At 41.0% G+C, this 24,947-nt stretch overlaps 1 protein-coding gene across 1 annotated transcript in view; it reads right to left on the minus strand.

Moving 5' to 3' along the window:
- The window catches only part of PHF14 (PHD finger protein 14), a 199,888-nt gene that overhangs the window by 156,874 nt on the left and 18,067 nt on the right, over nucleotides 1-24,947 (minus strand). Inside the window, exon 5 of the mRNA XM_068404755.1 lies at nucleotides 8,702-8,861. Within this exon, the coding sequence (XP_068260856.1) occupies nucleotides 8,702-8,861 (160 nt within the window). The remainder of the gene's footprint in view (nucleotides 1-8,701; nucleotides 8,862-24,947) is intronic.

Genomic DNA, 24,947 nt, shown 5'->3' on the forward strand with positions numbered 1-24,947 from the left:
GGCAACCTATATCAGAGGTCCCACCACAGTCAGAAAAACCTGACAGGCGTATAGCTACCTCCTCCACAAGGAAGAAGAGAAGAGTTTTAGTGGTTGGAGACTCCTTCCTAAAGGGATCTGAGGGCCCAATATGCAGAGCTGACCCCCATCACAGGGAGGTCTGCAGCCTGCCTGGAGCCCGAATCAGGGATATCACCAGGAAACTCCCCAACCTGGTGAAGGCCACAGACTACTACCCCCTGCTGATCTTCCAGACAGGTGGGGAAGAAGCTGCATCCCGTAGTCTGAGGGGGATGAAGAAAGACTACAAGGCCCTAGGATGGTTGGTGAAAGAGTCTGGGGCACAAGTTGTTTTCTCCTCCCTCCTTCCATTTTCAGGTGATGACGTGGGATGGAATAGTAGGATTCTCTCTATTAATGCCTGACTGCGAGACTGGTGCTACAGGCAGGGCTTTGGGTTCTTTGATAATGCCTGGTTTTATAAGACACCAGGCGTGACTGTAATACATGGGAAAGGTTTATGTCGTAGGGGCAAAAGGGTTCTGGGACAGGAATTAGCAGGGCTCATTCGGAGAGCTTTAAACTAGATTCGAAGGGGGATGGGGTAGTAGCTGGGCTTGTACCACTGGGGCAACGCTCTAGTGTTGAGGTAGACCAGGAGGCCTCCCATCCCCCTGGGGTGAAATCGGTGTGCTCAGCTTGCTCCCTGAAATGCCTGTACACCAATGCACGCAGCATGGGGAATAAACAAGAGGAGCTGGAAATCCGTGTTCGGTCGGGGGGCTATGGTCTAGTGGCAATTACAGAGACTTGGTGGGACGCCTCGCATGACTGGAATGTGGTCATGGATGGCTATGTCCTGTTCAGGAAAGACAGGCCGCTAAGGAGAGGTGGTGGAGCTGCTCTTTATGTGAGTGAGCAGCTAGAATGTATTGAGTTCTGTCCAGGGGCGGATCAGGAGCGAATTGAGAGTTTGTGGGTGCGAATTAAGGGGCAGGCTGGCAGGGGTGATACTGTTGTGGGTGTCTATTACAGGCCACCGGATCAGGATGAGGAGGGTGATGAGGCCTTCTACAGGCAGCTGAGAGCAGTCTTGCAATTACAGGGCCTGGTTGTCATAGGGGATTTCAACTACCCTGATATTTGCTGAGAGGCCTATTCAGCCAGCCATCCTCAGTCCAGGAGGTTCCTCCAGTGCATTGATGATAACTTTCTGATGCAAATGGTGGATGAGCCAACTAGGAGAGGAGCGCTGCTGGATCTTATCCTCACTAACAAGGAGGGTTTGGTTGAAGAGGTGAAGGTTGAGGGCAGCCTTGGTTGTAGTGACCATGAGATGGTAGAGTTCAGGATCTCATGTGGCAGGAACAGAATAGCTAGCAGAATCGCAACCCTGGACTTCAGGAGGACCAACTTTGGCCTTTTCAAGCAATTGCTAGGGGAAATCCCATGGGACAGGGTACTAGAAGGTAAGGGGGCCCAAGATAGTTGGTTAGCATTCAAGGACTGCTTCTTCCGAGCTCAAGATCAGAGCATCCCAACAGGTAGGAAGTCAAGGAAGGGTAGCAGGAGACCTGCATGGTTAAACAGGGAACTGCTGGGCAAACTCAAGTGGAAGAAGAGGGTGTACAGATCATGGAAGGAGGGGCTGGCCACTTGGGAGGAATATAAGTCTGTTGTCAGAGGATGTAGGGAGGCAACTAGGAAAGCTAAGGCCTCCTTGGAATTAAACCTTGCAAGAGAGGTCAAGGACAACAGAAAGGGCTTCTTCAAATACATTGCAGGTAAAGCCAACACTAGAGGCAATGTAGGCCCACTGATGAATGAGGTGGGGGCCCTGGAGACAGAGGATAAAAAGAAGGCGGAGTTACTGAATGCCTTCTTTGCCTCTGTCTATACTGCTGGAGGCTGTCCTGAGGAGCCCCGGACCCCTGAGGCCCCAGAAGAAGTCAGGATAGAGGAGGAATCTGTCTTGGTAGATGAGGGCTGGGTCAGGGACCAATTAAACAATCTGGACATCCATAAATCCATGGGCCCTGATGGGATGCACCCGCGGGTGCTGAGGGAGCTGGCGGAAGTCATTGCTAGGCCACTCTCCATCATCTTTGCTAAGTCGTGGGCAACGGGAGAGGTGCCTGAGGACTGGAGGAAAGCGAATGTCACTCCAGTCTTCAAAAAGGGCAAGTAGGAGGACCCGGGTAACCATAGACCGGTCAGCCTCACCTCCATCCCCGGAAAGGTGATGGAACAACTTGTCCTTGGTGCTGTCTCTAGGCACATCAAGGATAGAGGGATCATTAGGGGCACTCAGCATGGATTCACCAAGGTGAAGTCATGCTCAACCAACTTGATAGCCTTTTATGAGGATGTAACCCGGTGGATAGATGATGGTAAAGCTGTGGATGTGGTCTATCTCGATTTCAGTAAAGCGTTTGACGCAGTCTCCCACAGCATCCTCGCATCTAAACTGAGGAAGTGTGGTCTGGATGATCGGGTAGTGAGGTGGATTGTGAACTGGCTGAAGGAAAGAAGCCAGAGAGTGGTGGTCAATGGGACAGAGTCCAGTTGGAGGCCTGTGTCTAGCGGAGTCCCTCAAGGGTCGGTACTGAGACCAGTACTATTCAATATATTCATTAATGACTTGGATGAGGGATTAGAGTGCGCTGTCAGCAAGTTCGCTGATGACACAAAACTGGGAGGAGCGGCTGACGCGCCGGAAGGCTGCACAGCCATTCAGAGAGACCTGGACAGGCTGGAGAGTTGGGCGGGGAGAAATTTAATGAAATATAACAAGGGCAAGTGTAGAGTCCTGCATCTGGGCAAGAATAACCCCATGTACCAGTACAAGTTGGGGGCAGACCTGTTGGAGAGCAGCGTAGGGGAAAGGGACCTGGGGGTCCTAGTGGACAGCAGGATGACCATGAGCCAGCAGTGTGCCCTTGTGGCCAAGAAGGCCAATGGCATCCTGGGCTGTATTAGAAGGGGTGTGGTCAGCAGGTCGAGAGAGGTTCTCCTCCCCCTCTACTCTGCCCTGGTCAGGCCGCATCTGGAATATTGTGTCCAGTTCTGGGCCCCTCAGTTCAAGAAGGACAGGGAACTGCTAGAGAGAGTCCAGTGCAGAGCCACGAAGATGATTAAGGGAGTGGAACATCTCCCTTATGAGGAGAGGCTGAGGGAGCTGGGTCTCTTTAGCTTGGAGAAGAGGAGACTGAGGGGTGACCTCATTAATGTTTATAAATATGTAAAGGGCAAGTGTCATGAGGATGGAGCCAGGCTCTTCTCAGTGACATCCCTTGACAGGACAAGGGGCAATGGGTGCAAGCTGGAACACAGTAGGTTCCACTTAAATATGAGGAAAAACTTCTTTAAGGTGAGGGTGACCGAACACTGGAACAGGCTGCCCAGAGAGGTTGTGGAGTCTCCTTCTCTGGAGACATTCAAAACCCGCCTGGACGCGTTCCTGTGTGATATGGTCTAGGCAATCCTGCTCCGGCAGGGGGATTGGACTAGATGATCTTTCGAGGTCCCTTCCAATCCCTAACATTCTGTGATTCTGTGATTCTGTGACTATACGAAAAATACATCTTCTGTCTGCATCCCCACAAAAGCAAGGGAGGCACAAGATATTCCTGCAGGGGAGCAATGGAGCACCTGGTACCATCTCTGCCCTTCCACGCTGCATCCAGAACTGGCAACAGTTTGGCCTAAATCACTACCATACCTTTATGAAATATTCTTCTACAAAAAAAAAAAAGCATACATGTGTACATAAATGTGTATTTTGGTAAATATTATGCATTTACTAAAATAAATACCTCATTTAAATGAGCATATTCTATTTCAAAAGGAATCAAAATACTTCTTTTTTTAAAAGCAATACACAACACGCAGAATGAGACCTGTAACGTTGAGATAAAGAGACTCTTGTTTATAAATAAAAAGCATCTGAATTCTGTAGGGCTTCTTTTCTATACTCTTCCATTGATTTAAGACATGTTATATAGAACATATTTGTATAAACAGAAGTTACATATCTCCACAATTACTATTATTAACAAAAATCCAAGGTTCTGGTTGGAGATTTTTGACAGTAAGTTTTAATACAGCCTCCTAAATGTACCCTCCAAAGTTCAACATAAAGATACACATCTTCTACAAGCAGCTGCTTCTCAATTTAATTTGCACAGTTTTTTCATGCTCCACTGATGTATTAAATGCTGCTGCACTCTGTAGGAGTTTATCTATGATAAACCCCACAGCTGGCTGCTTGCTTCATACTGACCTTCTCAAAATGTTCTAGTACATGTCACCCAAGTATTACAGATTTAAACTGCCATTTCAGTGTGATTGGCACACAAATGCCTCATTTCTTTAACCACCTATATGCGAACTCAGACCTGAATCTTTATTAAAAAACATACAAAAGTCAGTCAAGTTCACAGCTGAAGCAATTTCAGCTGCTTTTAATACCAGTTCTAAATATTTTCCTGCTCATTTGTTTAGCTGCACATGTTTTAGAAGCTTGTAATTAAGACAAATTGGGTAATCAAAGAAGAATAATCTTCCTTGTTACTTTACCATCCATTTAGCTTGGAGCAATGATGACAGATGTTTATTAGGGAAGAAAAACTCCATACTGAAACAAGGACAGAATTCATATTCTTGGATAGCAACATTTTGAGAAATAAAATTTCATAAATTCACATTTATGCATGTGAAACCGAGAAGTTAATGTGAAAAGGTTTCTGCTGAGAAATTAAGCACCTCATTATCCTAGTGATTCACCTTTCATGTAGGAACAGAGAAATTATTCCAACTTGATTATGAAGAGAAATAGAATAGGTTTGGTTTGTGTAGTTCCCAGCACTGATGCATACAAAGAATTTATTTTTAAAAGGTGGTAAGGGGATGGAGAGCAACAGTGAGTTAAAGGATCCTGTCATTTAGTAGTCTCTTTCTGTTAGTATTTCAAGAAAAGAACTGAACTGGGCTGCAGTTTACTGAGTACAATAAAAACATAATGGATATTGTCTGCCCCAAGACTCCACCCTTAGCCTGTAGTGCCCCATTACTCTTGAGAATTACAACTTGTAAATAAATGACAGAAAGAAAGAGAGTAGAGGAATTTTCATATGATAGTTAGTATCTGTTTTTTCTAGTACGCAAGCTCTATTCATCTGGGAGAATAAACTTACAGTTATTCACATTAGCCATATCACATTATCTAGCAGGTAAAAATACAATAACAACGATAATAAATTAATGTGTTAATACCCACAATCACCAAAGCAGGCATGTGCTCCTGCACAGAGAACCAGCGTCACACAGAAAACACTTCCACATTAACCAAAAGCATACTACCATTTTACAAAAGAAATTTAAGCAGTTTTTAAAATGTTGACTGCAGTTTCTATTATGGTTATATGAGAAATTACATATATAGTGCTTAAACTGCCTTACAGAACACAGGAATAAAAAGGTTGAAATAAAATTTGCCAGGTTATATTGATTCTCCCATTTCCTAACTGTTAGACAACTGATTTTAGTCTGTAAAACCATTTTTTGCATATAGCAGTATTATTATTAAAATAGAAAACACAATTGAAAAGTACTGTTTGTTTAATTGTCTAACAGCTTTATAAGGGAGATGCACAGACACTGCTGAACCTAAGACAAACCAGAAACTGAGGACTGAACCCCAAAAGCTTCTAGAGGGTCAAAATTATTCACTACAAATCCTGACCCCCTTGTGTAACTTTTTTTTTTTAACTAGCACAGTATTTTCTCCTACTTTCATTGTTTCCCCTTTATAAGATGAATGTGGAAGACATAAAGGGAAAAAAAGTTTTCCCCTTTATAAGATGAATGTGGAAGACAAAGGGAAAAAAAGGTTTCTTTTACATGCTGTATGCGTATCTTTAAAATGCATCTCAGCTACAAATTGAGAATCTGAGCTCAATGTATATTCAACAGAGAAAGGCAGATGCCTCCAAAGGTTATGGCTAGCATCTGCATCCAATGGTTAAAGTTCAGTGTTATAAATACCCACATTCTCTCTTTATTTGCAACACAAACTCAAATTGTTTTTGCTATCAGGAAAAAATACAAACTAAGGGAGAAATGCAAGGGCATGTAATCTACAAAACCTCAATCAACTTATGACATTTTAATACCGTATTTACTTTTCTGAAGACTGACACTACAGTATGTCAAAAAAAACTTTCCAAAACATCATCCTGAGCTCTACTGAGATTTTAATGATGGCAGGACCAGATCATTACAGTATTAGCAACAGTAAAGTCTGTGTAAGACCAGAAAGAAAAAAAAATAAAGTACAGCAAACACCAAAGAACTGGGGAAAAAAGTGCAAAAAAAGACAGATATGGATAAGCTTATACTTAAGTAATAACATATACAAAAGCTTACTAACACAGATTATAAGATTAAACTTTTACTTCATTTTAACTCACTTCCTAGATTTTATGCAAGTCTAACTAGGGAACTCTTCACAATGAGTAGGAAAAACCATGAAAACCACTCCTAACCAGTGGATGAAGAAAGAGCAAGGACATGGTAACATTTTGCAATTTGCTCGTACAGAAGATGTTGTTCTACAATATACAGCAGAGTGTAAACAGTAATGTGTCTATGAATTTAAATTAAAAAACACAAAAGGTTTACTCATGTTGACATTCCTAAATTTTAGAGTACTTAAAGTACTTGGACTAATATTGAATATTTAACTGGATTCTTTCCAACTCATCCATCATCATCACTAAGATATGTCTGCAGACTTTTATATTGCTATATCTCAGACACAGTCAAACAGGATTAAGAAAGCTTCTCTTTCCTCTGGGCAGTCTTACCAACTAATTATTGCCTTCCCATGTTAACATGATCAATGAAAAGCTTATGACAGGCCCAGCATCTGAAAGCTTTGTATATTACCACATACCTGCTATTTATATAACTGTAAAATGTATGGAAAAAGAACTTAATTGTCATGGTCTAAAAAAAAAAAAAAAAACCACCACCACAAAACCCAAACCCAACAACTACCCACCTAAAAACAGTAACACTAGCCATAAACTGGACATCACTGATAATCCTGCTCTGTCCTTTATTATAGAAAATTAGTTAACATTAATATGTACATCTTCATTTATTTTCCAAATGTAACAGGAATGGAACACATCACATGAGAATTAATCTGATTATTCTCAAATTAACCTGAACTCCATCCTAAAAACCCCACCTCTGCCTGGAAATTATCAGAAGTGAAGCATATTCTCAAAAATCAAGAATACAGTTTTCATCATTCAAAATAATCATAATATACTAGGTCTACCTGAATACCTTTAGCACAACTTCAATATAATTTCGTTACTTTTTTCCATTACCCGACATTAGCAACACCCAGTCCTTATCTCTCTGAAAAAGAAGCATGTAGTTGTACTCCCACCATTAATTCTCCTCCATTATACTTGAAAGTCAATAAACTTGAGCAGAGTCTGTACAAGGTTGCAGTGGCATTTACCTTGCACAAAGCAGAATACTACAGAAAGGATAAAGTCTACTTTTCCTTCCTTGAAATGAAGAACGTGCTTTGATTTTCCCAACGGCCACATACTTCTCCCAATCCAATATGACAAGAAGTCTGGAAAGTGTTTTTTCCCTCTGCTGCAGACTTCATCATTCTTTTTTGTGGCATTAATAACTAAAGAACTGCACTTCTTTTAGCACCATGAAAGCAGCACAATACTAGCAAGGCATAAAATGCAGCTTTCTGGTAGCTGATTAAATTGAACTACCAGAATACATGCTCAAATCCTACAGTGACTGACGGCAGATACTGAACACTACAAGCTCAGTCACCGTCAGAGAACCACTGCGACAAGCCACACCAGCTGTCCTTGCTAGAACATAATACTACTACTCAGCAGTGAGGCTCGAGGGACTCAGACCCTGCTTTTCTCACTGCAACCTCCAAGCTTCAGCAAACCCAAAACAACTACACAATTTGTCTCTAAGTTTCTGATCCACAGTCCCTGCTGTCAATAGTTCAAGCCATTAGTTAAGTGAGAGAAGTCTTTCATGACATTATCCTTGCAGATGTCTGAATACTGAGTAAGAGTTTATGAGATATTAACTTCCTTTACAGAGGAAACCTTTTGTTTAAATGTAAACTGCATTCCTCATGCAAAGAAAAAAAAAAAGTTTCTTTTTAAAGACTCCTTTCACCTTCACCAGTATGTTCTTTTTGCTAAAAAAGATGCATTACACAAGTAGTTCAAGAGAACAAAGGTCTTTAGTATATCCAGTAAGACATCTATATACATATAACAATACATGGTGACTTCATACTGAAGAACAGGATTTATCAGTCCCTGATGTAAATGGTGATCTTTGTTTCACCTAGGTACATCTTTTGCTCATAGGTCCATAAATCTGCATGCTCTACTTCACCTTAAGACAACATCTTCCTAATATTATAGTGGGCATGAAGAATATTAGAAGCACAAAAAAAAACAGCTGATTGACTATCCAAAGAGCACCCAACTCAAAAGTGAGGTGAGAGAGAGAGGGTATCAACAACTAAGTTTAATTTATGACACTGTCTCCTATAGGAACAGACCAGGGCAAAACCCAGTCTTTTAGATGTAAGATGACATCAAGTTCAAAACATCACTTCCTCACTTACCTGCCTGCATCAGTCTCCTTGAAGATCCCATCCTGGTTAGGACACAATTCACAACTAGGTGTGACACCACATTTGCATGCATCACAAAACCAAGGTTCTGTGGAATTTTCTGAAGCTGAGCTCATGATAGAGTCACTCTCTCCATCAACACCATAGCAACCTACACATACGAAAAATCGAAGAGCAATGTAAGAAAATACGATTGTAGAAGTAGACAGTTGTCAGTTACGATTTCAGCAGGAAACATACACACATAAACATTCAGAGGAATGATACTGAGAGTCCCAAGAAAGCTTACAATATTTTTGCAAAGATTATCTTTACTGCAAAGTTTACATTTTAAAGAGATTCTAATTCTAAAAAGTGATCTATTTTATGTGTCTTAGATTACAGCTGAAAAACAAGAAGAAAAGGGACGGTTTACTTTATTTTTTTAGCAACACTTGGTGTTCTTCCAGACTATCCATTAAGAAGGAAAGTAAGAAAACACGACATAAAGCAACCAACAAAGACTGAGAAAAACTCAAAAGTATTTTTTCAAATAAAGAAATATATTTCAAGTTAAATGCAACAAGCTAAGGAATTTGTGAGCATCTGCAGGCTTCCCTTGGATACTCCTATCTTCCTCCTTCCGCCTACTCTGAAAATTAATCTTATTTTGGGGGAGTGGGGGTTGGTTTGGGGATTTTTTTGCAGTTGATTATGTCAGTAGTATCCAGCCAACAAATATGCACTCTACTTTTCCACTTTGCATTCAGCATCCAAATCAGCTAAAAGAGGATATACACATGAAATAAAAACCACTATTTGCATACTTTAGGGGTTGTAGGACTAAGCTTAAAAGACCTTCTACAACTTCAAAACTAAAGTAGAGTTTGCAGAGCGCAGATTGACAGTTTTGAGATACCACATTGGTGACTGATGAAGTATATTAATTTTTTATAAGCATTCTCATTTTTACCTGGTTTTAAATTATGGCTAGACTCAATCATTCAGTTTCTCCATTCTTCTTTGGTATATCCACTGTATACTTTATGATTGTTAAAATATCTGTGCATGCTTAATCACCACAATTTAGGAAAACAGTATTTTTAAAGTGATTTAGAAGCTTGTTATTTAACTTTTGCAAGAGAGTAGTATTATTACTACTGCAAATGAGAAAAAGGAAAATCTTAAAAGCTTATCACCACAAAACTGTATTTCTGCATATACCACATTTTGAACATTTATCTGTTATTTAGTAAAAGAAAAATATGATTTCATTGTCAACACTTAAAATACAGCAGAGACTTTACTAAAACATTAAATTCAGCAATTTGTCAAATACAGTGATCAAGTCAACATTTGTGCTTGCAGAACAGTTAAACTATTGAATTCTGCAATTAAATAGCAACATGATTTGTTACTTTGGTTCATTACTGGCTGTAATCAAATAGCAACAGTGCTCTAACTCCCCTTGTGACAGAAACAGAGGTCTGCATAATAGACTAAAACTACATTCAGGCAATAAGCAACAACACCGTGGGAACCGTTTAAGAAATATAGTCTTCCATTACAGAATGAGGCTCATCAATAACAATTAAAATAAGAAGCCAGTATGTTTCTTTTCATTATAAAAGTATTCCAGAATCAAAGGACAAGTAATGCACAGAAGTGCATTCATAGACAAGTTTCATTAGGTATATAAAAGATCATATAGATCACACATAAGGTAACTCCATTTTCTTTATAATGTGGTACCAGCTTTAAGTAGTATTCCAGAAAGTCATCTTTAAAATTCTAATACAATCTTGAATATATGCCAGTAAAGCTACTTTTAAGCAATTACGTTAATGTACAAACACACAGTCCATTGATATCATATGAGCTGATGAATAAGCTTTTTATAATTCCTTCAGTCTTCTTAACATATTAACATTTTCCTAAGTGTACTTATTAAAAATTACCTAACACTATAGAAGCAGTAATGCTGTCATCAATCCATATGGCAAAATAAAATCAGTTTCTTTCAAACACTGATGCTTCTTCACCAATTGAAAGTAATTAGAATTGCTTTTCTAACCTAAGTGCCATCAGTCTGCTAAAATTAGAATGGTGACTTCCCCTAACTGTCTTACCTTCATTCTGAAATAGTTGCCTTATTATACTTATCAGGCATTTATACCTGATTTTTTTTTATCTTTCTTCCTAGAAAATGACACATATGTGCTGTAATGACTTCCATCCTTATCATATGTGTTGGCATTAAACATTGTTTGTGTAACAAAACAAATCTAGGTCCTTTTTTCAAGTAGATTAAAAAACTGTCTGGATTTCTAACCCAATTTCTACATAAGTCTTAGTGACAGCTTTAAAGAGTTTAAGATCTCTAACAGACAAGGAGGCATTTACTCTTTTCCCTAACTGCCATTTAGCAAAAGTAAACACCATACTGTTAAAAACAGCAAAAGGGGTGGTCATTAGCTGGAGAAAATAGATTAGATTACCATTAATCATTGCTGGTAAATACACCAAAACGATCTTGTCCACAACAGAGCTGAAGAAAAGGAAATCCAGCCCGTAAGACAGCCATCGACTTGGTGTACACTGCCAAATAAAGCTACGGCATCAAAGCTGCAATACAAAACCCTGTTTGCTATGAATCCACATAAGCAACAAAAAGGCTGCATTCAGTGGTAGCTTTTCACACCCACATACATCAGATTGTTACCTTTAACCACGAGGGAAAAAAACTTCAGTGCAAGCTTTCAGAGAATGTGTTTGTAATTGTTCTTGACTGAGTAGTGGCATGGACCAATTTCAGTATGCTCCAAAATCAGTCTGAACTCTACATAACATGTCTGGAGAGTTTACTTTCTGGGAGGAGTTAGAACTAATGTATATAAATAGTGAAACAAAACTCAGCTTTATGAACAATACTTTTATATAGGTAATAAGGTAATGCACCATAAATAATTTCTACTCAAGTATTGGGACTTTTAAATTTGATGCAATAATCTTAACAAAATGAAGAGCTGACTCCCAAAATTAATTAGAAACCACTTGTTAAGCTGTATTTTTTGTTAAGGATACGCAAGTATTTTAACCCAGAATTTTTCTTATGTTTGCCACAAAGAGTCATTTGCTGCTTTTGGGTTGTTAAGTGATAACAGAAACCAAAGGAGAGATCAAATTTCCTCAATGTAATATCCATATGGATAATACAAATCTGTTGAACAGCTGTATTCATGAAATGTCTGTAAAGTTACAAACTGTAAGTAAGATGACAAATATTGTGTGTGGTTTTGACACCAAAAATCTGTATATATATGAAGAGAATTAAATTCCTTTAAAAAAACTAGCAGTGAAAGTTCTTTGCAGGCCAAAAATACATAGTGAAGCAAAAAATTACTAGTTGCTCCATTTTTAAATAATAAAACTTTCGTTACTCAAAAACAGTGAAATAACTCAACAAAAAATAATCAGTGACAAAATATCTGTCCTCATTTAAAGAACGACAGATAACACAATGATGATGTCATCTGATATTAAGATGCCAGATGTGTACAGGAGCAGATGTAATGTCTGTTTTTCAAATATACAAGGAACAAAAAAAACACTTTATTTCAATTCCATTGAGATACGAAAGCAAAAGCGGTTTCAGAAGAAAACCCTACTGTAGAAATATATCCATTTTGCTAAAACTTTGAATTTCAGCCCAAGTAAGTGTATTTGGAACAATAAAAAGCTAAGATCATTATAGCATTCACCTGGGATGTGAACGAGTCTGAAGATTCTGCCCAGTCCAAACCAGAGCAAGGATATTAATCTATTCTCCCATAATTAGTGCTCTGACCACATGTGGTAGTTATTCCAGAACAAACACCTCAGTCTCTTCTGTGAGTTGCTCCACTTCTATATATAAACATTACAGTATTTATTGTACTAGTTGTTTCCTAATTCTGCAGCAGGTCAAAATTGTTCCAACATACTGAGAAACAAAAAAAAATCAATACCTTACAGTTTTTCAAGTAATGGAAATCTACTCTCTGATTATTAACTAGCAACCATAATGAAAACCCTGGCAAAGCTGAGAAATGCTGCTCACCTAGTAAGCGTTTATAGTGTCAAAATTTAAAAAATAAGTTTTCAAAATTTCTCAATATACTATTTTTTCTCTTATTATCACAACTTGCAATACTAACTGCCAACAGAAAAACTAATTTGGTCAGATTAACATCATGCTTTTAAACAACAGAATGCTATACACACCCTGTCAAAATTTAGAATTGTGGATAAACAGATTATCAAATACATTCAAGCAAGCAGATGCAAATAATTAATACTAATGAAAACGATGAACTTGCAGTTCTAGACCACACTTTCATTAGCTTTCACTTTCCAATTTCAAGTAACTTTGTAATAGTCATGATAAGGGATTCATATTTCCCTTAGTAAGTTGAAACTGGGGGGAAAAAGTGTTTTCTACTGCATGGCTATAATTGAATTTTTTGTATTAAATCAGACCTACAGTACAAAACGCACTTGATAAAAAATCTAAACATACTTTTGTCCAAATCTGTCAGAAAAGTTACAATATATAGATCAAGAGTTCAGAGTTTTCAAAAACAGTTGTATTTTTACCATAGTACACTTCTTTTATCTGTAACAGACAATTACTGCTTTAAATATATCATTTTAGGATCCTTAAAACTGCTGAGTACAACAAAGGTTCAACTTATTACTGTCTGCCTTTTTTTCTTATGCTGAAAGAATTATTTTGGTCCTATTAACAAAAACTTGAAAAAGCATTATTTTTATGACTCTTTAAGATGCAGATAGGAAGCTGCCTGATAAATCATTCCATTCTAGTGCTGAACAGTCAAGCTGATGATCAAGAAAAAGTTGTCCAGTCCAACTTCTCTGTATGAATAGCTGGGAATTGCTGGTGTTGGAACAGAAATCAATGTAAGGGCTCACTATAAGTAAATCTCCCAAGAAACATCAGGAGGTAATCTTTAGTTTTCTTCTAAAAGCACCACAGTTGTGTAGATGGTGTGACTACCTAAGGATTGAAAGGACAACAGAAGAAAGGACATACATCTTGTAAATAACATGTTTGGTTTCGGTTACTATCACTGCACCTGTGACCTATTCGGCATTAACTCAATCACTCACCCCTTTGACTGGAAAATATGTTGAAGAAAATAAAACAACTTTTAAAAACTGTGCTTAAAATGCACGCTTCCTTTCCTTAATGTACACAAAAATTCTGAATTTTGGATCTTTAGAATACCTGAAAGCTCCTTTTCAACTCAAGTTCATTAAATCTTCATGTTTGTATATTCTTAGATTACTGTATCACAACTCCAAGTCTGCCACCTCCTTGAATATCTCTTACATTAAATGATAAGACTGGTTTAGTACAATATTAACCTACGAATTTAAACACATGAAAGTCAAGAAGTTCAAACTCTCACAATATTTACTGTTCCACAAATGGCATCTATATATAACAGTAACAGCCAAGATGTCTATCGAATGTATGTCATTTTACACAGAAGATAAACATTTTTATTCCCTGATTTTAAAATCATTATACTCAGTCAATATCTTATTTTTTATGTGATTGCCATTAAAATGAAATTGCAAAGACTTTATAATGCTCCCATTAAAACAATTGTTCTGAAATTTATACCACTGAGGCAAATGGGAAGAGAGACCCAATTCTAACAGAGGATAAAAAGAAGGCGGAGTTACTGAATGCCTTCTTTGCCTCTGTCTATACTGCTGGAGGCTGTCCTGAGGAGCCCCGGAACCCTGAGGCCCCAGAGGGAGTCAGCATAGAGGAGGAGTCTGTCTTGGTAGATGAGGGCTGGGTCAGGGACCAATTAAACAATCTGGACATCCATAAATCCATGGGCCCTGATGGGATGCACCCGCGGGTGCTGAGGGAGCTGGCGGAAGTCATTGCTAGGCCACTCTCCATCATCTTTGCTAAGTCGTGGGCAACGGGAGAGGTGCCTGAGGACTGGAGGAAAGCGAATGTCACTCCAGTCTTCAAAAAGGGCAAGAAGGAGAACCCGGGTAACTATAGACCGGTCAGCCTCACCTCCATCCCCGGAAAGGTGATGGAACAACTTGTCCTTGGTGCTGTCTCTAGGCACATCAAGGATAGAGGGATCATTAGGGGCACTCAACATGGATTCACCAACGGGAAGTCATGCTTAACCAACTTGATAGCCTTTTATGAGGACATAACCTGGTGGATAGATGATGGTAAAGCTGTGGATGAGGTCTATCTTGATTTCAGTAAAGCATTTGACACTGTCTCCCACAGCATCCTCGCAGCTAAACTGGGGAAGTGTGGTCTGGATGATCGGGTAGTGAGGTGGATTGTGAACTGGCTGAAGGAAAGGAGCCAGAGAGTGGTGGTCAATGGGACAGAGTCCAGTTGGAGGCCTGTGTCTAGCAGAGTCCCTCAAGGGTCAGTACTGGGACCAGTTCTATTCAATATATTCATTAATGACTTGGGTGAGGGAATTGAGTGCACTGTCAGCAAGTTCGCTGATGACACAAAACTGGGAGGAGTGGCTGACACACCGGAAGGCTGCGCAGCCATTCAGAGGGACCTGGACAGGCTGGAGAGTTGGGCGGGGAGTAATTTAATGAAATATAACAAGGGCAAGTGTAGAGTCCTGCATCTGGGCAAGAACAACCCCATGTACCAGTACAAGTTGGGGACAGACCTGTTGGAGAGCAGCGTAGGGGAAAGGGACCTGGGGGTCCTAGTGGACAGCAGGATGACCATGAGCCAGCAGTGTGCCCTTGTGGCCAAGAAGGCCAATGGCATCCTGGGATGTATTGGAAGGGGTGTGGTTAGCAGGTCAAGAGAGGTTCTCCTCCCCCTCTACTCTGCCCTGGTGAGACCGCATCTGGAATATTGTGTCCAGTTCTGGGCCCCTCAGTTCAAGAAGGACAGGGAACTGCTAGAGAGAGTCCAGTGCAGAGCCACAAAGATGATTAAGGGAGTGGAACATCTCCCTTATGAGGAGAGGCTGAGGGAGCTGGGTCTCTTTAGCTTAGAGAAGAGGAGACTGAGGGGTGACCTCATTCATGTTTATAAATATGTAAAGGGCAAGTGTCATGAGGATGGAGCCAGGCTCTTCTCAGTGACATCCCTTGACAGGACAAGGGGCAATGGGTGCAAGCTGGAACACAGGAGGTTCCGCATAAATATGAGGAAAAACTTCTTTACGGTGAGGGTAACCGAACACTGGAACAGGCTGCCCAGAGAGGTTGTGGAGTCTCCTTCTCTGGAGACATTCAAAACCCGCCTGGACGTGTTCCTGTGTGATATGGTCTAGGTAATCCTGCTCCGGCAGGGGGATTGGACTAGATGATCTTTCGAGGTCCCTTCCAATCCCTAACATTCTGTGATTCTGTGATTCTTGCCTTGGCTGCATCTGTTCCTCCATTTCTCTGGGAGGAACAGTTTTTGCCAGTCAAACAGAACATCTGCTTACACTAACTACATCTACCTATACTCTGAAACATGATCTTATTATAAAGATCAGGAAAACATGAACTTTAAGATAAACTGTAGGTTTGCAAAATTAAATGCTGTGAGACTACAGTATTCAAAATATGTCATATTCAATCCTTAATTGGACCAACAGTTTATCACTAAGACATTAATAAATCCATGTATCATAAATTCAGGACAGTATTTTTACTTAATAAATGGAGAGTATTAAGTACATTATTTCACAAAATGAATTTTTATACCAGACAGCAGCAGACCAGGGTAAGCGATGAAATTAAAATGCAAAAACGTTTTACCAAACTGTAAAGCATATGGCAACTACACTATTGCTTTTAGCAAGAGAAATTTTATTCCCTGCCATACACATCACAGTAAAGTCAGAAACAAATAGAGGGAATGGAAAAGAAACAGCTGGAAAAATGTAGAACTTCTCTCATTTAATTCACAGCAACTAACCCAAGGGCAATAGCTGGCAAGTTTATTACCTACAGTTATGGCACATGCTATGATACACACCAGACATTTTCTTATGACACTCTGCAATCAATATGTCAAAAAACCTGACACCACAGTTGGGGGTGTCCTGCTATTACAAGATCTCACCACAAAAGCGATTATCCAAAATGACAGATTAGTGCCTAAAGAAGATTTTTATAAAAAGAAATGAGAATTATCTGCACACAGAAGTGAAAACTCCGAAAAGCAACTGTACTAATACAAAGCCAATAAGAAAGACCTTTTTCCCTAGCGATGTAAACATTTTTCCTTTTTTTTTTTTTCCTGGAAAAAAAAAATAGGTTGATATATAAAATGAGAACTTTTTTTAATTGATGGACTTATTAATTAATTACAGGCTATTTAGACATAAAAGATGAACGCAAAGTATAAGAGCGGGTATTAAATTAGCATTACGTGTATGCTACTTACACAGTTTTAGAGATAGTTGCAAATTCCTCTCATTTTGAACCAGTTATTTGCTCCTCAAAGTTTATACATTTTTGGACACATGTCTGTAGAGCAAAGACAGCTTTTGGATAAGTGATGCAGGCCAGCTGGATGATATGAACACTACACAGCAAACAGTTGCATTGGAAAGGAAACTGAATTTCTAGAATCTCAAAACTTGTCAGTAAGGCAAGCAAAAGTGTTTATTAAGGGTCCAGGACCCAGGTCTGAATCAGATTTTGTGGAGGCTTGGTTAAGTGAGAGGGGGCATGATTTCATGCTTCTGAGCAGTCTGAGCAATCCAGGCTCTGAGCAAGAGTTAGGCCCGGAGCGAGTCACCTTGGACTCTCCTTGAACACTGCAAAAATGCAACAAAACAAGAACTTGGCAGTTGTAACAAACAGATAAGAGAAACAGGAAAAGGGGAGGGGGTGCTCATCGCTCCGTGTATCTAAAATTATAGACCAATCGTATATGCTACTAGTACGCGTGGACAGCAAGGCTTTACCAATGGAAACGCGGGCTTTGGTGCGTGATCAGCGTGCTCTCTGCTTAGAGTCTATATATATCCTGTACGTGTAATCATTAAACGGAGAACTTCCATACTCATATTGGGATTGTGTCGTTACTCTGGGACCGTCGCCCAGCACCCAAGAGCCGCGCCCTCGACTTCCCCTTTTCTTCAATTGGTAGCAGAGGATGGTTACCACGGAGCAAAAGGACATCCTTCTCGCCGCGAGCTCAATTCCATAACTGCGGTAGGCAGAATTTTTTGGAGGGTGCTGGGAAAGGACGGCTGGGAGGGTGCTGCTTAGGTCTCTAAGGCAGAGCAGACACTGGAAGAGCTGATCACTCCACTCCCAGAAATTGGTGCTGCTTGAAAGAAAAGGTAGAGCAGACACTGGTTGGTGCTGTGCCGGCCGACAGACACCAAAACGGGGGGCAGCTATGGAGATGGAAGCTGCCTCCGCGTTGCTCATTAGTATCTTCTCTAAGAGACGAAATGAGACAACGATAAAACAACTAATTAAATTGATAAAGCTGTGACAGCGCTGGGTACGTTTTAAGGACACAGCGCTTGTATTCTCTGTGGAGGAATGGAAAGAAATGGGGGAGATGATGTGGAAAAAGACTATTGATAAAGATCCTGAAGAAAAGGAGGTGAAGAAAGCGAGCAGATTGTGGCAGAATGTGATAGAGACTCTTAAAAGCATGAAGGCAGAGAGGGAGGTTGCCTGTGCAGCAGCTCAGATGCTGACAGTCCCTACTCCCCCTATAAAGAAGGTGAAAGTTCCTGGGGCTGTAGCGTGATTCTTTGGGCTACCAGCGGTTAAGGGTATGTCGGCCCCGATTCAGCCATCTGTCGCTGCGGCTCGGGCAGCAATAGAACCGGGATTTAGCACTGAGCAGCTACGCAGCAGCACTCTGAAAGCAGAAGTTCAGGAGAAAGAGGAAGTTAGTGCTCGGGGAGCCAGCAGCTCAACTGACAGAAAGAAGGAAGTGCAAGAGGAGGAGGAGAGGGAGGAGTGGCCGGCTCCTCCTGACCCTGCCCAGTTGCTGGGTCTGGGAGGAGAGAAAGACAGGCCCCCTCCTTCCGCACCCCCACTATTTCCTCCACCCCCCTCATACTCTGACTCATCGCGGTCTGCAACGCCACTGCCACATGACCGTGGGAACCCGGAAACGGACATTGCTAAAGCATTGCAACAACTAACGGAGGGACTGAAAGATCTAAAGATACAGCCGCAACAATCAGGAGCATTTACTCCAGGATTACAAAACAGGGACAATACCAACGATGCCCCACCCCCACCTGCACCACATGCACCAAGGTGGAGCGGAGTGATTCGTGATGCCATCCTGGAGGGACAGTGGAGCGCAGTAGCTGATTTGGGTGGAATAGGAGCATTCCCTGTGGTACAGCAGAATGGAGCAGCTAGCTGGGAACCGATTGATTGGAAAATCCTTCAACAAGCAAAGGCGGCAGTTACACAATATGGAGTGAAATCGGACGCTACGAGGAATATAGTTTCCTGGATTTTTTCTGCTGATCTTTTGTGCCCACACGACTCTCGGAATTTAATGAAACTGTTGCTAACACCTACCCAATTCCTTTTGTGGGGGTCGGAATGGGCACAACGAGCAGTCAATGAAGCTGCACGGAGAATGACTGATCCAAATGACCCCTTGCATGGTGTAACTATGGACATTCTTATAGGACAGGGGAATTATTCCTCGGATGAGACTGAACAGGAGGACAAGAAGGAGGGTAAACCTGCTTTATATCCACCTTTACCGGATTCGCCGTTTCCTGGGTCTGTTGAACAAAGTTTACATTCCGGCACTAAACGACCACTGTTAAGGTCTCCAGTTACGGAGCCAACAGTACCAGAATCACAAGGACTTAAAGGACCCTTATCATCACGAAATGGACACGAACTTGACATGACAGAGCTTGGTAGAGGACTGGAAGAATTAAAGACGGAATTGCAGCAACATCATTCAGCCAACGCCTCGGGACATGTGACTCTGTCTCCCCCAAACCCCCCTCTGTGTTCGGGACAAGTATTAGGGCCACCTCAACCTCCTTTGCAATTCCCTACTCCACCTTTAGATCAGGGCGGGGGGGGAGGTCTGCGTCCATCTGGTAATGTGGGAGGTGAGGGAGAGGGTCAGCATCCGCCCACGAATACAGGGGAAGGGGGGGAAGGAGTGAAATGGAAAGGGAGCATTCGAGATGCGTTATTAGAAGGAGTTATCATTCCACAAGCGTATCTGGTGATTGTGGGTGCAGGTCCTGAGGGAAGAAATATTTGGCAACCGTTAGATTGGAAAATTGTAAAAGAAGCATTGTTACTACAGTTAGCGAGGGACAACACAGATGAGGACTGCAGGAAAATTATTACAGGGATGGCGAATCGTGACCCCACTTTAACCGAGCTAATGGATGCGTGTGGGAAAGTAGGAAACACCACATTTCAGATGGAACATTTAGCAAAAACTTTTGTGGTGACAGTTAAAGTAGTTCATTGTTGTTATACATGCGAGCAAGAAGATCACTTTAAGAAAAACTGCCTTAAGAAGTCGAAGCTGAGTGGGAGAGATAACTGTGTTTTGATGTGTCTTTGCTGTGAGAAGCTGAGGCATTTTGTGAAACTGTACAGGTCCAAGTATAATGCTCAAGGTCAACTGATAACAACCAGCTGCAAAATACAGGGAAACTGGAGAAAGGCCAGGCTTAAGCAGTCAGCTCGCAGCCCGAACCACAGTGAAACGCAGAGGTACAGCAACTGATTACAGAAATAGAAAACAGGCTACATCCCAAATTCGTTCATCGTATTGATTTGAATCAGGAAATACAAATTATCACTTTGTTTGATAGGCAAATTCCGTATGCAATAATTGGTCAATGGAATTCAGAATGATCAAATTCGTTACAGAGCTATTGGCACAGATTATCATCAAAGATCAGATGCGATGTCGAGAGCTTGTGGCCACAGATCCTGCATTACTAACCGTTCCTATTACAGCTCAATACTTTGAGTGGTGTATGGCCTTATAGGACTTTACTGAACAATTGTTAACACATCTGCCAAAAGATAAAAAGCTACAGTTTATTTACAAACAGGAGAGAAATCAAGTGTCCAGTGTGTATGAGTAATATATGGGGTATTGAATGTGATCCGTGGGTTCTGCTTAGGTGTTTTACATGTGATAAGAAGTTTTGGAAGAGAGCGTCATATGCATGTCGATGGTGTAGGAGGTGTCTGAAAGAACAGATACAGTTGGGAAACGAAGTGCTAAAAGCAGGTACAGAACTGTTAACTGAGGAAGAATATCAATGCTGTCAAGCAGGGTGGTTTAATAATACGTGTGTTTTTGGCAAAATAGTCTTACTGGTGGCTATTCAATGTAGTAACGGTAATTGTATACCAGTGGAGTGGGAAGTTGAAAGAGGGAAGTGGGAGAAGACGAAAAAGGAGTGTAAGAAGCGAAGGACAAGATGGGCCAAAAGAAATTCAGACTGGTCTGGTCCCTCTTAATCCTGCTACTGCTGGTAGTGACACATGATACTGTGTATCGTCCCAAAACACCTTGGGAAGGCAGTAACAATATCTGGGTTACACTAATGAAAACACTGAATCAAACGCAATTTTGTGCCTCTTTAGCTCAGCCTGAACAACCCTTCCACACCTGTTTAGTGGGGATGCCCCTAAAGGGATCAGCGAGTAAAGAGGTGTTGTCAGGACGAAGTGAGGCTTTACAAACAAAGTGTAAAACAGCAGTAAAATGCATCAACAGTTGGGATGTATGGGATGACTTATTACCAGTCAGTCCACTAGAGCCCCAAGAATTGGATATAGTGGGGACTCTAGGGGCAGAGGCTTGTGTCTTTTTTAATTATTCTGAAGGTCGTAACTATACGGACTGGAACAACGGCACAGGGAAACAAAATGTAACCCCTAGTGGTGAAGTATGGAGAAATGACACTGTCTGGTGTCACCGGACCTATGGAAAAGAGGGGGAAGGACCAAACCCAGGCACTCAGTGGCAGATTCCAGACATTAAATTTCCCAGAAAATTACCAAAAGGTCTATTCCTAATTTGTGGAGACAGGGCCTGGCCTGGTCTGCCCAGCAAAAAGATAGGAGGTCCATGTACATTGGGTAAGTTAAGCCTAGTAATGCCCTCTCAAAAATTGATATTAAATCACACTCAATTACATCGCCTTAGACAAAGGCAGAGCACGTCCTCGTTTCGTGAGGACTGCCAGGAGGAGGTAGAGTTATGGTCAAAAACGGAAGCAATCTTCACGTCTTTCCTTGCACTGGGGGTTGCTTCGGCGCATGCCATAGCGCAGTTAAGAAGGCTAACTTGTTGGAGTGGAAAAAGGGTCAATGAGACTTCCAAGGTCTTAGGAGCCTTGGCAAATGATGTTGATAGTGTTAGGCATGCAACTTTGCAAAATAGAGCTGCCATAGACTTTCTTTTGCTTATGCATGGACATGGATGCCAGGATTTTGATGGGATGTGTTGCATGGATTTGAATGACTCTTCGCAGTCCATTCACAGACAGATTCAGACTTGATGAGCTCGACGAGCAAATTACAGGAACGTCATGGGTTTTTGGATAATTGGCTTGGCAGTTTTGGAATTGGAGGGTGGTTGATGGATTTGATAAAAATGCTTATTATGGGAGCGCTTATAATCATGGTTATTTTGCTAATAGTGCCTTGCTTATTTTCCTGCTTGCAGCAATCTGTAACAAAAATTGTTAATCAGGCCTGGCTTGCTCAAAAACAAGAAGGGGGAATTGTGGAGGCTTGGTTAAGTGAGAGGGGGCATGATTTCATGCTTCTGAGCAGTCTGAGCAATCCAGGCTCTGAGCAAGAGTTAGGCCCAGAGCGAGTCACCTTGGACTCTCCTTGAACGCTGCAAAAATGCAACAAAACAAGAACTTGGCAGTTGTAACAAACAGATAAGAGAAACAGAAAAAGGGGAGGGGGTGCTCATCGCTCTGTGTATCTAAAATTATAGACCAGTCGTATATGCTACTAGTACGCGTGGACAGCAAGGCTTTACCAACGGAAACGCGGGCTTTGGTGCGTGATCAGCATGCTCTCTGCTTAGAGTCTATATATATCCTGTACGTATAATCATTAAACGGATAACTTCCATACTCATATTGGGATTGTGTCGTTACTCTGGGACCGTCGCCCAGCACCCAAGAGCCGCGCCCTCGACTTCCCCTTTTCTTCAAGATTTCCCCTCTAACTCTTGGCCATGTTGCTGAGTTCCACTTGAGCGCTGGCAGAGCTGCTCCCAGATGAGTTATCACCCCTCTTTCCCATGGAAGACCTCATGTAACAGTTGATTAACACAAGCGAGGAAACCAAAAGGAACACAAAATCATGGCTGCACCAGGTACTCAAAAGGAAAAGGCCCTAGTACCAAGTACCCAGGTGCATGAGTAACGGAGCAGTATGCACAGCGAGAAGCTGCCTTGTGCTAGAAAAGCCAAAACTTACTGGAGCAAGGGAGAATGGAGATGTAGACCCTGCCTGACTTGAAATGCAAGGCAGCATTAGCTTACCCTCTGAAAGAGGGTAACAGATTCTTGGCAACAACTACGCTGGCATGCAGCCACTGAGGGATCGCAACTGGAAGGCTCACCTTCATGTGAAGGGATCACACTATCGCATGGGACCTGCCCTTTGACCAGTAGCTACAAAGAGAGCAAGAGCCCCTCCCAGGGGAGGAAGGGAGCCCTAGTGTCCAGAAGAAGTAGGCTCGACCCCAAGGGTAGCACTTTCACGGCTAGTGAATAACTTCATATTAAACACAGAGGCGGCCACCACAAAAAAAAAAACATTTTCTAGTCACCTGAAAGGTTCTGTGGTAGACAGAAACTTCCACTTCAGCAGAGCTCAAAGGCACAAGCCAAGGTTATAAGACCTCTCCCTGTGAGGTAAAAGAGTTTCTGTAATAGTCAACAAGGAGAGAGAAAATAAGGTCTTCAGGGAAAAAAAACAATCAAATCACCAATATAATCATTATGTGGGTCCCTGGGTGGGACACCAGTAGGGTGTGAAAGAAGTGCACTTCCTTCCAAATAAATATCTACAGTGTTATAGAAAAGCAGAGAAAACATACCCATCTATAGCACAACTTGAAACTGCATACAAAAACTGAGAAGAAAAACCCTGGGATATTCCAGCAGCTTTGTTTGGGCGTTTCAGGATGAGAGGCATCTTGGGTTTGAGATTCTATGAAAAAGACAACTGCTAAGTATCAAAATCAGTTCAGAGAAAATGGGTGTATTATTCTTTCCAACTGCAGGCAAACACAGGTAAACATCACTGCATCGATTTCTATCCATATCATAAATAGAAGCCTCTTCATTCAATACTGTTCTAGAAACTGCATTTTCTGAAAAACTCAAAAGCTCAAATATTAAAATAAATTTCAAGACACAGCATGGTGTATGCAGTGACAGCAATCTACCTACTAAAGGAAACCTGCAAAAATAAGAACAAATTCTTGGATTCCAATGTGTTTACAAAACAGACTCACTTATTACTGGAAGACACTTTTCAAACTACAAATCAGCTGTGTATAAGACTACAAAAGACTTCTTATAACACAGCCTATGTCCATGACCTGGGCACACAGTTACGAGGTACAGATTAAAGCCAATGATATTAAGATGTAAACTTTGACTCTATTAACATTAAAAAAATAATTCTCAAGGTTGTAAGCAATGTTTATATGATTAGACAGTAATTATTTCTTCAACTGCTTCTCAGTTTATTTTTGGAAATCACCTAAGTTGAATGATTAAGCCAACAGGAAAAAAAAGTAATTGTTGCATTGCATTTTGGTTTTGATTGCAACTCCTTTATGACAGTCTGTGTCTTCATTTATTACTTGTACATTCAGAAGCAACACAATGAGTCAGTGACCACTGGGCAAGAGTGAAGAAATCTCCAAGTTATTGAACATATGTATATACAAGATCACTGAATCAAACTAAAGCTTCAGAAGTTCAAAATATTTTTTATAAAATTTTGATTTGCTGCAAGCAATTATTTAAAAAAATCACCAAAAAAAGCTCCGATTTAAAATAGTACCTGCTCTTACCTATCATTATAAAATCTCAAAGTACAGAAAAAATATACCAAAATAAATGTTAATTTCTACTTAAACCTATATTCATGTATTTACAAATTGATACACATATCTAGCAATGAAACATACACATAAAATGTCAAGTAA

Source organism: Nyctibius grandis, chromosome 7 (genome assembly GCF_013368605.1).
Source record: "Nyctibius grandis isolate bNycGra1 chromosome 7, bNycGra1.pri, whole genome shotgun sequence".
NCBI classification, from domain to species: Eukaryota; Metazoa; Chordata; class Aves; order Nyctibiiformes; family Nyctibiidae; genus Nyctibius; species Nyctibius grandis.